The sequence below is a fragment of the Drosophila virilis genome, chromosome 3, assembly GCF_030788295.1.
Source record: "Drosophila virilis strain 15010-1051.87 chromosome 3, Dvir_AGI_RSII-ME, whole genome shotgun sequence".
Lineage (NCBI taxonomy): Eukaryota > Metazoa > Arthropoda > Insecta > Diptera > Drosophilidae > Drosophila > Drosophila virilis.
The window spans coordinates 6,693,495-6,710,512 of NC_091545.1; the positions used below are offsets into that span (position 1 = coordinate 6,693,495).

General features: G+C 36.3%; 1 protein-coding gene across 5 annotated transcripts in view; it reads left to right on the forward strand.

Annotated features, from left to right (window-relative positions):
- The window catches only part of Rbp6 (RNA-binding protein 6), a 212,987-nt gene that overhangs the window by 15,972 nt on the left and 179,997 nt on the right, over positions 1 to 17,018 (forward strand). For all 5 annotated transcript variants that reach the window (XM_070207948.1, XM_015175638.3, XM_015175639.3 and 2 more), the window contains exon 2: positions 13,240 to 13,280. In XM_070207948.1, coding sequence (XP_070064049.1) covers positions 13,240 to 13,280 — 41 coding nt within the window. The remainder of the gene's footprint in view (positions 1 to 13,239; positions 13,281 to 17,018) is intronic.

Here is a 17,018-nt window from a genome sequence, read left to right on the forward strand (position 1 = left end):
CCCCTTCTCATAACTCGGTCAAAACTCAACCGATTTCAACGAGATTTCGTTTTTTATTCATGGTTTTGCCTCTATTTTAATTTGGCATTTAAATCTGGCAACATGTTTTTTGGTCGAAAATCATGTCTCAATGTGGCACCCTAAAATCGAATATAGTCAAGAAATCGGATATAGTAATAAGTTGAAATTTCCCCTTCTCATAACTCGGTCAAAACTCAACCGATTTTAACGAGATTTGGTTTTTTATTCATGGTTTTGCCTCTATTTTAATTTGGCATTTAAATCTGGCAACATGTTTTTTGGTCGAAAATCATGTCTCAATGTGGCACCCTAAAATCGAATATAGTCAAGAAATCGGATATAGTAATAAGTTGAAATTTCCCCTTCTCATAACTCGGTCAAAACTCAACCGATTTTAACGAGATTTGGTTTTTTATTCATGGGTTTGCCTCTAGTTTAATTTGGCATTTAAATCTGGCAACATGTTTTATGGTCGAAAATCATGTCTCAATGTGGCACCCTAAAATCGAATATAGCCAAGAAATCGGATATAGTTATAAGTTGAAATTTCCCCTTCTCATAACTCGGTCAAAACTCAACTGATTTCAACGAGATTTGGTTTTTTATTCATGGTTTTGCCTCTAGTTTAATTTGGCATTTAAATCTGGCAACATGTTTTATGGTCGAAAATCATGTCTCAATGTGGCACCCTAAAATCGAATATAGCCAAGAAATCGGATATAGTTATAAGTTGAAATTTCCCCTTCTCATAACTCGGTCAAAACTCAACTGATTTCAACGAGATTTGGTTTTTTATTCATGGTTTTGCCTCTATTTTAATTTGGCATTAAAATCTGGCAACATGTTTTTTGGTCGAAGTTCATGTCAAAATGTTAATCTCCGAAATTGGATATAGTCATGGGTCGAAATTTCCCCTTCTCATAACTCGGTCAAAACTCAACCGATTTTAACAAGATTTGGTTTTTTATTCATGGTTTTGCCTCTAGTTTAATTTGGCATTTAAATCTGGCAACATGTTTTTTGGTCGAAAATCATGTCTCAATGTGGCACCCTAAAATCGAATATAGCCAAGAAATCGGATATAGTTATAAGTTGAAATTTCCCCTTCTCAGAACTCGGTCAAAACTCAACCGATTTTAACGAGATTAGGTTTTTTATTCGTGGTTTTGCCTCTAGTTTAATTTGGCATTTAAATCTGGCAACATGTTTTTTGGTCGAAAATCATGCTCAATGTGGCACCCTAAAATCGAATATAGTCAAGAAATCGGATATAGTAATAAGGTGAAATTTCCCTTTCTCATAACTCGGTCAAAACTCAACCGATTTTAACGAGATTAGGTTTTTTATTCATGGTTTTGCCTCTATTTTAATTTGGCAATTAAATCTGGCAACATGTTTTTTGGTCGAAATTCATGATAAAATGTTGATCTCCGAAATTGGATATAGTCATGGGTCGAAATTTCCCCTTCTCATAACTCGGTCAAAACTCAACATATTTTAACGAGATTTGGTTTTTTATTCATGGTTTTGCCTCTAATTTAATTTGGCATTTCAATCTGGCAACATGTTTTTTGGTCGAAAATCATGTCTCAATGTGGCACCCTAAAATCGAATATAGCCAAGAAATCGGATATAGTAATAAGTTGAAATTTCCCCTTCTCATAACTCGGTCAAAACTCAACTGATTTTAACGAGATTTGGTTTTTTATTCATGGTTTTGCCTCTATTTTAATTTGGCATTTAAATCTGGCAACATGTTTTTTGGTCGAAAATCATGTCTCAATGTGGCACCCTAAAATCGAATATAGTCAAGAAATCGGATATAGTAATAAGGTGAAATTTCCCGTTCTCATAACTCGGTCAAAACTCAACCGATTTTAACGAGATTTGGTTTTTTATTCATGGTTTTGCCTCTAGTTTAATTTGGCATTTAAATCTGGCAACATGTTTTTTGGTCGAAAATCATGTCTCAATGTGGCACCCTAAAATCGAATATAGCCAAGAAATCGGATATAGTTATAAGTTGAAATTTCCCCTTCTCATAACTCGGTCAAAACTCAACCGATTTTAACGAGATTTGGTTTTTTATTCATGGTTTTGCCTCTATTTTAATTTGGTATTTAAATCTGGCAACATGTTTTTTGGTCGAAGTTCATGTCAAAATGTTAATCTCCGAAATTGGATATAGTCATGGGTCGAAATTTCCCCTTCTCATAACTCGGTCAAAACTCAACCGATTTTAACAAGATTTGGTTTTTTATTTATGGTTTTGCCTCTAGTTTAATTTGGCATTTAAATCTGGCAACATGTTTTTTGGTCGAAAATCATGTCTCAATGTGGCACCCTAAAATCGAATATAGCCAAGAAATCGGATATAGTAATAAGTTGAAATTTCCCCTTCTCATAACTCGGTCAAAACTCAACCGATTTTAACAAGATTTCGTTTTTTATTCATGGTTTTGCCTCTATTTTAATTTGGCATTTAAATCTGGCAACATGTTTTTTGGTCGAAAATCATGTCTCAATGTGGCACCCTAAAATCGAATATAGTCAAGAAATCGGATATAGTAATATGGTGAAATTTCCCGTTCTCATAACTCGGTCAAAACTCAACCGATTTTAACGAGATTTGGTTTCTTATTCATGGTTTTGCCTCTAGTTTAATTTGGCATTCAAATCTGGCAACATGTTTTTTGGTCGAAAATCATGTCTCAATGTGGCACCCTAAAATCGAATATAGCCAAGAAATCGGATATAGTTATAAGTTGAAATTTCCCCTTCTCATAACTCGGTCAAAACTCAACCGATTTCAACGAGATTTGGTTTTTTATTCATGGTTTTGCCTCTATTTTAATTTGGCATTTAAATCTGGCAACATGTTTTTTGGTCGAAGTTCATGTCAAAATGTTAATCTCCGAAATTGGATATAGTCATGGGTCGAAATTTCCCCTTCTCATAACTCGGTCAAAACTCAACCGATTTTAACAAGATTTGGTTTATTACTCATGGTTTTGCCTCTAGTTTAATTTGGCATTTAAATCTGCCAACATGTTTTTTGGTCGAAAATCATGTTTCAATGTGGCACCCTAAAATCAAATATAGCCAAGAAATCGGATATAGTTATAAGTTGAAATTTCCCCTTCTCATAACTCGGTCAAAACTCAACCGATTTCAACGAGATTTCGTTTTTTATTCATGGTTTTGCCTCTATTTTAATTTGGCATTTAAATCTGGCAACATGTTTTTTGGTCGAAAATCATGTCTCAATGTGGCACCCTAAAATCGAATATAGTCAAGAAATCGGATATAGTAATAAGTTGAAATTTCCCCTTCTCATAACTCGGTCAAAACTCAACCGATTTTAACGAGATTTGGTTTTTTATTCATGGTTTTGCCTCTATTTTAATTTGGCATTTAAATCTGGCAACATGTTTTTTGGTCGAAAATCATGTCTCAATGTGGCACCCTAAAATCGAATATAGTCAAGAAATCGGATATAGTAATAAGTTGAAATTTCCCCTTCTCATAACTCGGTCAAAACTCAACCGATTTTAACGAGATTTGGTTTTTTATTCATGGGTTTGCCTCTAGTTTAATTTGGCATTTAAATCTGGCAACATGTTTTATGGTCGAAAATCATGTCTCAATGTGGCACCCTAAAATCGAATATAGCCAAGAAATCGGATATAGTTATAAGTTGAAATTTCCCCTTCTCATAACTCGGTCAAAACTCAACTGATTTCAACGAGATTTGGTTTTTTATTCATGGTTTTGCCTCTAGTTTAATTTGGCATTTAAATCTGGCAACATGTTTTATGGTCGAAAATCATGTCTCAATGTGGCACCCTAAAATCGAATATAGCCAAGAAATCGGATATAGTTATAAGTTGAAATTTCCCCTTCTCATAACTCGGTCAAAACTCAACTGATTTCAACGAGATTTGGTTTTTTATTCATGGTTTTGCCTCTATTTTAATTTGGCATTAAAATCTGGCAACATGTTTTTTGGTCGAAGTTCATGTCAAAATGTTAATCTCCGAAATTGGATATAGTCATGGGTCGAAATTTCCCCTTCTCATAACTCGGTCAAAACTCAACCGATTTTAACAAGATTTGGTTTTTTATTCATGGTTTTGCCTCTAGTTTAATTTGGCATTTAAATCTGGCAACATGTTTTTTGGTCGAAAATCATGTCTCAATGTGGTACCCTAAAATCGAATATGTCAAGAAATCGGATATAGTAATAAGGTGAAATTTCCCGTTCTCATAACTCGGTCAAAACTCAACCGATTTTAACGAGATTTGGTTTTTTATTCATGGTTTTGCCTCTAGTTTAATTTGGCATTTAAATCTGGCAACATGTTTTTTGGTCGAAAATCATGCTCAATGTGGCACCCTAAAATCGAATATAGTCAAGAAATCGGATATAGTAATAAGGTGAAATTTCCCTTTCTCATAACTCGGTCAAAACTCAACCGATTTTAACGAGATTAGGTTTTTTATTCATGGTTTTGCCTCTATTTTAATTTGGCAATTAAATCTGGCAACATGTTTTTTGGTCGAAATTCATGATAAAATGTTGATCTCCGAAATTGGATATAGTCATGGGTCGAAATTTCCCCTTCTCATAACTCGGTCAAAACTCAACATATTTTAACGAGATTTGGTTTTTTATTCATGGTTTTGCCTCTAATTTAATTTGGCATTTCAATCTGGCAACATGTTTTTTGGTCGAAAATCATGTCTCAATGTGGCACCCTAAAATCGAATATAGCCAAGAAATCGGATATAGTAATAAGTTGAAATTTCCCCTTCTCATAACTCGGTCAAAACTCAACTGATTTTAACGAGATTTGGTTTTTTATTCATGGTTTTGCCTCTATTTTAATTTGGCATTTAAATCTGGCAACATGTTTTTTGGTCGAAAATCATGTCTCAATGTGGCACCCTAAAATCGAATATAGTCAAGAAATCGGATATAGTAATAAGGTGAAATTTCCCGTTCTCATAACTCGGTCAAAACTCAACCGATTTTAACGAGATTTGGTTTTTTATTCATGGTTTTGCCTCTAGTTTAATTTGGCATTTAAATCTGGCAACATGTTTTTTGGTCGAAAATCATGTCTCAATGTGGCACCCTAAAATCGAATATAGCCAAGAAATCGGATATAGTTATAAGTTGAAATTTCCCCTTCTCATAACTCGGTCAAAACTCAACCGATTTCAACGAGATTTGGTTTTTTATTCATGGTTTTGCCTCTATTTTAATTTGGTATTTAAATCTGGCAACATGTTTTTTGGTCGAAGTTCATGTCAAAATGTTAATCTCCGAAATTGGATATAGTCATGGGTCGAAATTTCCCCTTCTCATAACTCGGTCAAAACTCAACCGATTTTAACAAGATTTGGTTTTTTATTTATGGTTTTGCCTCTAGTTTAATTTGGCATTTAAATCTGGCAACATGTTTTTTGGTCGAAAATCATGTCTCAATGTGTCACCCTAAAATCGAATATAGCCAAGAAATCGGATATAGTAATAAGTTGAAATTTCCCCTTCTCATAACTCGGTCAAAACTCAACCGATTTTAACAAGATTTCGTTTTTTATTCATGGTTTTGCCTCTATTTTAATTTGGCATTTAAATCTGGCAACATGTTTTTTGGTCGAAAATCATGTCTCAATGTGGCACCCTAAAATCGAATATAGTCAAGAAATCGGATATAGTAATATGGTGAAATTTCCCGTTCTCATAACTCGGTCAAAACTCAACCGATTTTAACGAGATTTGGTTTTTTATTCATGGTTTTGCCTCTAGTTTAATTTGGCATTCAAATCTGGCAACATGTTTTTTGGTCGAAAATCATGTCTCAATGTGGCACCCTAAAATCGAATATAGCCAAGAAATCGGATATAGTTATAAGTTGAAATTTCCCCTTCTCATAACTCGGTCAAAACTCAACCGATTTCAACGAGATTTGGTTTTTTATTCATGGTTTTGCCTCTATTTTAATTTGGCATTTAAATCTGGCAACATGTTTTTTGGTCGAAGTTCATGTCAAAATGTTAATCTCCGAAATTGGATATAGTCATGGGTCGAAATTTCCCCTTCTCATAACTCGGTCAAAACTCAACCGATTTTAACAAGATTTGGTTTTTTATTTATGGTTTTGCCTCTAGTTTAATTTGGCATTTAAATCTGGCAACATGTTTTTTGGTCGAAAATCCTGTCTCAATGTGGCACCCTAAAATCGAATATAGCCAAGAAATCGGATATAGTTATAAGTTGAAATTTCCCCTTCTCATAACTCGGTCAAAACTCAACCGATTTCAACGAGATTTGGTTTTTTATTCATGGTTTTGCCTCTATTTTAATTTGGCATTTAAATCTGGCAACATGTTTTTTGGTCGAAGTTCATGTCAAAATGTTAATCTCCGAAATTGGATATAGTCATGGGTCGAAATTTCCCCTTCTCATAACTCGGTCAAAACTCAACCGATTTTAACAAGATTTGGTTTTTTATTTATGGTTTTGCCTCTAGTTTAATTTGGCATTTAAATCTGGCAACATGTTTTTTGGTCGAAAATCATGTCTCAATGTGGTACCCTAAAATCGAATATGTCAAGAAATCGGATATAGTAATAAGGTGAAATTTCCCGTTCTCATAACTCGGTCAAAACTCAACCGATTTTAACGAGATTTGGTTTTTTATTCATGGTTTTGCCTCTAGTTTAATTTGGCATTTAAATCTGGCAACATGTTTTTTGGTCGAAAATCATGTCTCAATGTGGCACCCTAAAATCGAATATAGTCAAGAAATCGGATATAGTAATAAGGTGAAATTTCCCGTTCTCATAACTCGGTCAAAACTCAACCGATTTTAACGAGATTTGGTTTTTTATTCATGGTTTTGCCTCTAGTTTAATTTGGCATTTAAATCTGGCAACATGTTTTTTGGTCGAAAATCATGTCTCAATGTGGCACCCTAAAATCGAATATAGCCAAGAAATCGGATATAGTTATAAGTTGAAATTTCCCCTTCTCATAACTCGGTCAAAACTCAACCGATTTCAACGAGATTTGGTTTTTTATTCATGGTTTTGCCTCTATTTTAATTTGGCATTTAAATCTGGCAACATGTTTTTTGGTCGAAGTTCATGTCAAAATGTTAATCTCCGAAATTGGATATAGTCATGGGTCGAAATTTCCCCTTCTCATAACTCGGTCAAAACTCAACCGATTTTAACAAGATTTGGTTTTTTATTTATGGTTTTGCCTCTAGTTTAATTTGGCATTTAAATCTGGCAACATGTTTTTTGGTCGAAAATCATGTCTCAATGTGGTACCCTAAAATCGAATATGTCAAGAAATCGGATATAGTAATAAGTTGAAATTTCCCCTTCTCATAACTCGGTCAAAATTCAACCGATTTTAACGAGATTTCGTTTTTTATTCATGGTTTTGCCTCTAGTTTAATCTGGCATTAAAATCTGGCAACATGTTTTTTGGTCGAAATTCATGATAAAATGTTGATCTCCGAAATTGGATATAGTCATGGGTCGAAATTTCCCCTTCTCATAACTCGGTCAAAACTCAACCGATTTTAACAAGATTTGGTTTTTTATTTATGGTTTTGCCTCTAATTTAATTTGGCATTTCAATCTGGCAACATGTTTTTTGGTCGAAAATCATGTCTCAATGTGGCACCCTAAAATCGAATATGTCAAGAAATCGGATATAGTAATAAGTTGAAATTTCCCCTTCTCATAACTCGGTCAAAACTCAACCGATTTTAACGAGATTTCGTTTTTTATTCATGGTTTTGCCTCTATTTTAATTTGGCATTTAAATCTGGCAACGTGTTTTTTGGTCGAAAATCATGTCTCAATGTGGCACCCTAAAATCGAATATAGTCAAGAAATCGGATATAGTATTAAGGTGAAATTTCCCGTTCTCATAACTCGGTCAAAACTCAACCGATTTCAACGAGATTTGGTTTTTTATTCATGGTTTTGCCTCTATTTTAATTTGGCATTTAAATCTGGCAACATGTTTTATGGTCGAAGTTCATATCAAAATGTTAATCTCCGAAATTGGATATAGTCATGGATCGAAATTTCCCCTTCTCATAACTCGGTCAAAACTCAACATATTTTAACGAGATTTAGTTTTTTATTCATGGTTTTGCCTCTAGTTTAATTTGGCATTAAAATCTGGCAACATGTTTTTTGGCCGAAATTCATGTCAAAATGTGGCACCCTAAAATCGAATATAGCCATGAAATCGGATATAGTAATAAGTTGAAATTTCCCCTTCTCATAACTCGGTCAAAACTCAACCGATTTCAACGAGATTTGGTTTTTTATTCATGGTTTTGCCTCTAATTTAATTTGGCATTTCAATCTGGCAACATGTTTTTTGGTCGAAAAGCATGTCTCAATGTGGCACCTTAAAATCGAATATAGCCAAGAAATCGGATATAGTAATAAGTTGAAATTTCCCCTTCTCATAACTCGGTCAAAACTCAACTGATTTCAACGAGATTTGGTTTTTTATTCATGGTTTTGCCTCTAGTTTAATTTGGCATTTAAATCTGGCAACATGTTTTTTGGTCGAAATTCATGATAAAATGTTGATCACCGCAATTGGATATAGTCATGGGTCGAAATTTCCCCTTCTCATAACTCGGTCAAAACTCAACCGATTTTAACGAGATTTGGTTTTTTATTCATGGTTTTGCCTCTATTTTAATTTGGCATTAAAATCTGGCAACATGTTTTTTGGCCGAAATTCATGTCAAAATGTGGCACCCTAAAATCGAATATAGTCAAGAAATCGGATATAGTAATAAGTTGAAATTTCCCCTTCTCATAACTCGGTCAAAACTCAACCGATTTCAACGCGATTTGGTTTTTTATTCATGGTTTTGCCTCTAATTTAATTTGGCATTTAAATCTGGCAACATGTTTTTTGGTCGAGAATCATGTCTTAATGTGGCACCCTAAAATCGAATATAGTCAAGAAATCGGATATAGTAATAAGTTGAAATTTCCCCTTCTCATAACTCGGTCAAAACTCAACTGATTTCAACGAGATTTGGTTTTTTATTCATGGTTTTGCCTCTAGTTTAATTTGGCATTTAAATCTGGCAACATGTTTTTTGGTCGAAAATCATGTCTCAATGTGGCACCCTAAAATCGAATATAGTCAAGAAATCGGATATAGTAATAAGTTGAAATTTCCCGTTCTCATAACTCGGTCAAAACTCAACTGATTTCAACGAGATTTGGTTTTTTATTCATGGTTTTGCCTCTAGTTTAATTTGGCATTTAAATCTGGCAACATGTTTTTTGGTCGAAAATCATGTCTCAATGTGGCACCCTAAAATCGAATATAGTCAAGAAATCGGATATAGCAATAAGTTGAAATTTCCCCTTCTCATAACTCGGTCAAAACTCAACTGATTTTAACGAGATTTGGTTTTTTATTCATGGTTTTGCCTCTAGTTTAATTTGGCATTTAAATCTGGCAACATGTTTTTGGGTCGAAATTCATGTCAAAATGTGGCACCCCAAAATTGAATATAGCCCTAATTAATGTAAAATGTTACCCTCAAAATTCTTATATAGTCTTATTTAAATAAGGTTTTGTTAATGTTATCGAAAACACAACCCCTACAAAGAGTTTTTACCTATGAATTTGAATCATTATATTCAGTATTATTTTTGTTTAGAGCTTGAAAAATAATAAAATAAAATAAAATAATATATTTTGAAGGCTTCGATAGAGGTTTGGCAAAACTGTAGAACTTTTAAGTCAACGCGGGGTATCTGCTAGCCAATCATTTGGTTTTGGTTTCTTTTTAATTTTTTGTTGTATTTAGTTTTTGTTGTTGCCATGCCAGGCGGCAATTACGCGTCACGCAGCTGGACGCCGCGGCAAAGAACGCGAGTTCCGAGCTGCGAGCTGCGAGCTCCGAGCACGCAGCTCGTTCGGTGAGCTGCACACACACACACTCACACACACACAGAGACGCACAGAAATTGCCAGTGTAGGACAAGGTCGCATTTATTTGGTGCAGCCGCAATTGGGCAGCCACAACAGTGGATAAAGGGGGGGCGAACGGGCAGGCAATGGCTATGAGTTTGTGATTTGTATGGATATGTCGCGCGCGAGGAGGAGCAGCATGCTGTGCACGAAGGTTACCTGCAGTTCGCCCACGCCACGCACACACACACACACACACACAAACACACCCTCAGCCATGGAGACGTTGACAGAAATACTGAAAAATTATGAAATGAATACAAATATTTGCGGATCAGTGCGACGTGGCGACGTTGCACAAACACAGAGCGAAAGAGTCATCGCCATTGAATGTTGCCTTCAATGGGGCAGCATGGGGCGACAAAGTGCAAATCAAATGTGATGGATGATCTCAATGCTCGAGAGTGTTATTTGCTTTTTATTTTTTTTTTTGGTTCTTTTGCACAAAACACAAATCGCCATCAAATTTGAAACGCCGCCTGAATAAGTCTGCCTCAGGCTGTAACGCTTGCAGTTAAATGACAAATTTTGTGAAGTTTTTTGAATATTTATATAAAAGAACAAGAGTGCTCGGGTCGGGAATGCCCGACTGGGAAATGCCCTGGACGGCAGAAAGGGCGCAGTGGGTACAAAATAAAAAGATACTCGATTTGAATGTACTATTCTAGAAGCTACATATCAAATTTGGTGAGATTAGCTCTTCAAATCTAGGAGATTTCCTCCAAAAAAAAGGCTATCGGTATCTATTTAATCGATTGCTTGGAAACAGGGGCAAGTTATCGATTATCGCAAACAAAGAGGACCTACATTCGATTCGATTTGAAAGTCTCTAGTTCTTATAAGTTCTGAGATGGACGCGTTTGTACATGCGGAAGGAGAGAGGGGCAGACGGACAGATGAACAAATCGATTATGCTATTAATGCTAGCCAAGAATATATATATAGAAATTTCATATAAATTCGGATATATGCAGTCGTAGATATGGACATGGGTGCAATTTTCTCTATAAGTCTGTCCAGGCTCTATCGATTCTCAAGAAATTAGACTTTTTGTTAATGGTGAAATATATGAAATATAAATTTCTTATATAAAGGGTTTTTAATGAGGAAAATCGGCGAACTTTAAGGCGAGGCATTAGCTTGTATCTTGAACAAATCGAGGGGCATAAACATACACACATTGGGTTGCATCTTGCACACAAAGACTCTTCTGTTAAGTTCTCAGAAGGTATGAGCTCTATAAGAACCATATTAAACATGTGCCAAATTGTCTCTCAGCTGGAAAATCTGCTGCAACTTCTCTCCAGAAGGCCCACAACATTTCCTATGCTGACGAATGTTAGCTAATGTTTGCTTTTAATGTGCTTTCAATATGCAATTGTCAGTTGAAGGATGGACGGCTGGCTGTTAGAAGTGTTATTCTTTTGGAAAAACCATAAAAAAAGGAAAATCAGGGAAAAGTATTGCGAAAGACTGATTAATGACAAATTGTGCGGCATGCAAACAGCAAATGCTTTAGACCCAATTCCACTGGCCATCATCCAAGTCATTTAAAGTGGTTGCAATGCACACAAAAAAAAAAAGAAAAGGTTGTTACTGTCCTGCACCCCCCCTCCCCCATCTCTCATACACACACAGACAGAGACAGGCATAGTTACCCCCCCCCCCGCCCCCTGGCACACACTAGTTGCCCCCCTTTTCCTGACGCTGTTGTTGACGCTTCTTCCGTTCGCTGGTTTAGTTTTTCTTTTAGCTTACTTTGCTGTTGTTGTTGTTGTTGTTGCTGCACATTTTATTAACATTTTCATTTAGTTGCATGCGCTCTCTCGCTCTCTGTCTCTCTGTCACACGCTCTCTCTCTTTCGCTCACATTCTCTCTCTTGTTTTATTTTGCTTTTCATTGCAATTTGTGTTTCTATGCATTTTTGTGTGTGTTTTACATTCGTTTTCGTGTCGCGCCACCCACTGCCCAGTTGCCACGCCACCCACACTGCCCCCCCCCCCACAATCCCTTCTCTCCCAGCTGCTGTTCCCCTTGCAACATTGTTGCCACTGTTGCGCTCTTTTGCAGTTTGTTGAAGTTTTCATAATCATTGTCGTCGTCGTCGTCGTCGTCGTGGTTGTTGCAGTTGCAGTCGCCGCCTTTGCTTTTGTTTCTACACGTTTTCATTTTTTTTTTTTTGTTAAGCCGCCGTCGCTTTTGGCTGGCTCTGGGAGATTTTCCAGCATGAAAACAATGCCGGGAAAGCGGCTTATTTTCTATGATTTAAATAATGACGAAGACAACAGTCAGCAGCCACCTTCGCTGCGGCCGCCTCGCGAAGATGCCCATCATCATCATCATCATCATCATCTTTATAACAATGATCATGATGATGTTGCAGTTGATACAATGGCTAAGAGACATCATTGATATAAGATATAACTCAGACTATTTGCTGTTGGTTTTTGTTAAGCATAGCGTAAAGGGTATGATCGTTTTGTCAAGCAGAATGTAACGCTTCAAAAAGAAGACATCTATAAAGAATATAGTATATGTGAAGAAAATATATCTATATCTATGGCATATATTTATATGCAAACCAATTTCTAAGTTTTCGCCATGAATCGGACGAATCGCTCAACTATATCATATAGCTGCGGTAAGAGAGATCTGTATAATATTATTTTCTTTTATGAACAAGAAATGCTGTCAAGTTCGGAGTACTAAATAGAGATACACTAAACATACACTTGCAAGTTATCTTGACAAAGCCTGGAATTAACTGGTTTTACTTGGCTCCTTATAAAAGAACAGAGTCCTATTAACATCGGAGCATTATGTCTTATAGAGATTATAAAAGCGTGCGTCGAAAATTGATTTCTTATATGAAATACTTTTCAGTGTTTCAAGATACAAATACGTATTACATCGGACAACTATATATATATATATAAACGGTAACATCGATCGAAAAGCAAGCTTTTGTATAAAGTCACCTTTAAAGTCCGTGTTGAAGAGCATTTAATCTTCGGCATGCTGAGGATAGTTTTTCTCTTTATTTTCGGTCCATCTATTACATAAACAACAATCTTTTGTAGTTCTACACTTAGAGCATGCTCCATTTACGTAAATATATTGCCAATACCATCTTTGTCTAATGCATACGTTTTTTTTATGCTTTTTATTGTAGCAAAATGTTCATTGGCGGCCTCAGCTGGCAGACCAGTCCAGGTAAGTCTTGGCCCACATCTCGAGCAAAGCTCGGAAATTAGTTAAGCCACGTTAGGTTTGGCAATGCCCGACGGCAATTAGCATTTATTTGGTTATATATTTCACATTGGCTCACAGTTCTGTGCTAACGAGCTGCCCACAATGAGTCGACTTTCAGATCAATGCAAATATATATCTTGGGTCTAGATATAGAAAACGCTCGTTTTGCTGTGGGTGAAAGTTAAAAAGATTTCCAGCGTTTCCGGTTGGATAGAAATGCATTTTATTGAAACCCAAAGGTAAATAATAAGAAAAAGATGCATTAGAATATATATTAGAGTCTTTGCATACAAATTGAATTATCTTATAAAATAACCAGCTTGATTAATATTTATTAATATTAAAAATAATTTATTTATTATTTACCATTTTATTTGTAATATGTTCATATTTAATAATAATAAATATTAGGCAGGGTTTTCTACAGATTTGAAGTTTTGAAAAACAAATTTAAGAACAATTTTCTAATTATTCAAAATATTTTTGCTTCATTTAAAAATTTCAACTTTGATTCGTTTTAAAAATAGATAAATGGGTTATTAATAGAAAACAGATAAATTGGATATTCATTGATCTAATGCATTGTTCAATATTTTGTTAAATTTTCAAACTGGCCCAATTCAATTTACACGAAATTCGTGCGGCTGATTTGCCCAATATATATATATACATATATAGAGAGATAGATAAATATATACATATAGATATAGATTTATGTATTCGTAGCGCAATTTAAATGAGCCAACAAATTGATTCATTATTCAGTTGAGTTGTTGTTTATTTGACGATCGAACACAATGAACGACAATCGGGTTTTTGTTTTTGTTTTTTTTTTTTTTAAATTGAAATTGTAATTGATGAAATGCTTGAGATTTGCTGCTGCCGCGACGTAATTCGACATCAATTGGCCGCAGTTGCACAGCGGCGGGGCAACCGTAGGCCAGGGGGTTGGTGGGGGGGCGGGGGGGGGGGGAGCTGGTTTTAGTTCAAGGGGCAACCATTATATGCTGCATAGTTTCATTAGGCTAATCAAAAGGCGGCTTCACTTTGCCTCATATTAACCAAATTTGCTGTCGGACCCAGAAAAAAAAAAAAACGGACCACTCGAAATGTTGGCCAAAAAAGAAACGACAGCAAGATGCCTTTTGATGCTCGGCTTGGCCAACTTGGAGTGTTGCAGTCTGCTGCCGCCAACACATCCGCCGCCGCAGTGCACACACACACACACACACACACACACACACACACACACACACACACACACACACTTGCATACAGTCAGCCGCATTGCCTTTTTGTGTTGTTGTCGCCGTTTTTGTGTTTTTGTTTAGCGAAATTGTTGGCTCCGCCCATCATCAGAATGGCACTCGGCATTACGCTAACATATTATAACCTATAGCGCATATCTACACACATACACACACACACACCAGCACACACACTCGCTTGCCAGCGCATATATGCCGCAATAGTTGAAGAGTCAATGCGGTCTTTGGTTTGTCTCTTTTTGTTTTTTTCCTCGTTTTTATTTTTTATTTTGATTTCAGGTTTTTTGTACCTGTGCCAAAAAAATTTTCAAATTTTCAAATGGCTTCTTCAATCGTTGGGCCCCAACTTGAAATTTGGCGAACACGTGTGTGTGAGTGTGTGTGTGTGTGTGTGTGTGTGTCTTTGCCCCCCTGCTGCCCTTTTGTTATCTTTGCCCATTTGCTGTGTGTCTTCAATCTTTTTTAATTTTTATTGTTTTTTTTGTTGTTTTTTTTTTCTTGCTGTTGTTTTTATTGTATTTTTGCTTTTTGGCATACGCTGGTTGGTTGGCTTGGTAAATTAGCCAAAGTCTGAAATATCTTGTTTTAAATTAAAGACTTGCCCGCAAATGTTCGTTTAGCTCAGAAAGTGCAGCATTATTGTGGCACAGTGTTGGTTAACGATATGTGGAGCCGCTAATAATTCGCATCGAAACGGTTACAGCTACGAATCGGTTATTAAACGGTTATGCAATAGTTATAAATTGGTTTAGACGAGTACAAAATGTTTTCAAAATAGTTTTCTTACACTTTTTGAAATGTTTATCTAATACATATTTGTGAAACGGTTATGAAACGGAAATATTAAGTGGGCAAAATGGCTGTTAAATGGATTTTTATATGTGAAATGTATTTTATGTATTGCCAGTGAAACGGTTATGAATCGGTTATATCGAATAAGACCCGTTTGCAACCGTTTATGCGACAATTATGCCTTTTACAGCATTTAAGCACCCGCACTTCCCACTTCACACCAATAACAACTGCCACAGACTGCGATCATGCAATCGGGCATCCGCCTAGAAGTTGTTGTGCCCGTAACTTCTGCTGTTTGAGTCTTAGACATTGCCTGCGATTTGGTTTTAGCTGCAGCTGCTGCTCTAGTGCATCCAGTTGAGTCTCTTGGGGCAGCCGGAACAAGCGGCTCAGCCGAGGCTCGCTGCTCAAGTGGCAACCACTCGCGCCAGAGCTTATGCTTTTGGATTTCTTTTCCACCAGCTATCGCCACTCGAGCACACACACACACACACACAGAGAGAGAGACACGCAGTGGCATCTCCCACACACAGTAGACACTCGAAAAATATGCTGACAAAGACCTAATCTAGGGCGTCTATAAACATGCGCCGGTTTCTAAAGTCTAACTGCAATAGTTTGGGTGCCTGCCTTAGACAGGTCGGCGACGTACGTGTTGATAACTGCCGAGAGATGACACAGAGAGAGAGAGAGACGACGGGCATCCGCATTGCAGTGCGCTCGAGCTCCCAGATTTTTAATGATTGGCACGATTGTCTTGGCTACTTAATGATGTGCCTAAGTATGCCGACCCACTACTCCGACCGCCTTCGACTATCTCGCATAGGTGCCGAGGCGCCTCTTTGTGTCATTTTCGTGTCAACTACCACGCTGCACATAACACATATATAACTTAATGAACTTTTCAAAAAACCCAACCCCTACCACCCACCTACCCCAAGCCGGCTGCGTAATTTAATTTTAATTTCGCAAGCAGTTTACTGGAAGTAATTTTGTATGCATTGAAAATATATTTGCTGCTATCGCATGGAAAACACTCGACGACAACGACAACGACGACGACAATGCTGCCGAGTTCGAGTCAGACAGTGCGACAAAACGACAGACATTCGCCCAATTCAAACGAATAATACGCAGAGTCAAAACTCATGCTCGCCAGCTTTCAATACCCTTTCCAAAAGGGTACTTTTAATTTACAGTCATCAGCATCAGCTGCCAAATCGTATCCAATTACTATTAGGCCAAAAGCTATAAGCTATCGATAACTATATCGTTTAGCAGACATGGAAATTATTGGCCTAGATTTTAGCTTACAGTTTATGTTCGTTTGTTGGGATTAAGATCAAGCAAGCTCTCGAAAACGTTTTGCCTCCGACTACAATATCATACAGAAATAATTATTTGGCAGTTGATTTCTTAACTTACTTTATGCAAATTTTAAAATCCAGGACTTGTAGAACTATAAAGCTGCAGTTAACTTAGGCAATTGTGCTTATTTGAATCGCACTGCAATATCTTATGCCATATATTAAATATCTTTCATATCATATATCCTGTTATTGCATGTTGAAAAATGAATTATTATTATTATTATTATTCGCTTCTTTAGCAAACTTTACACCTTCGCAAAGTATTA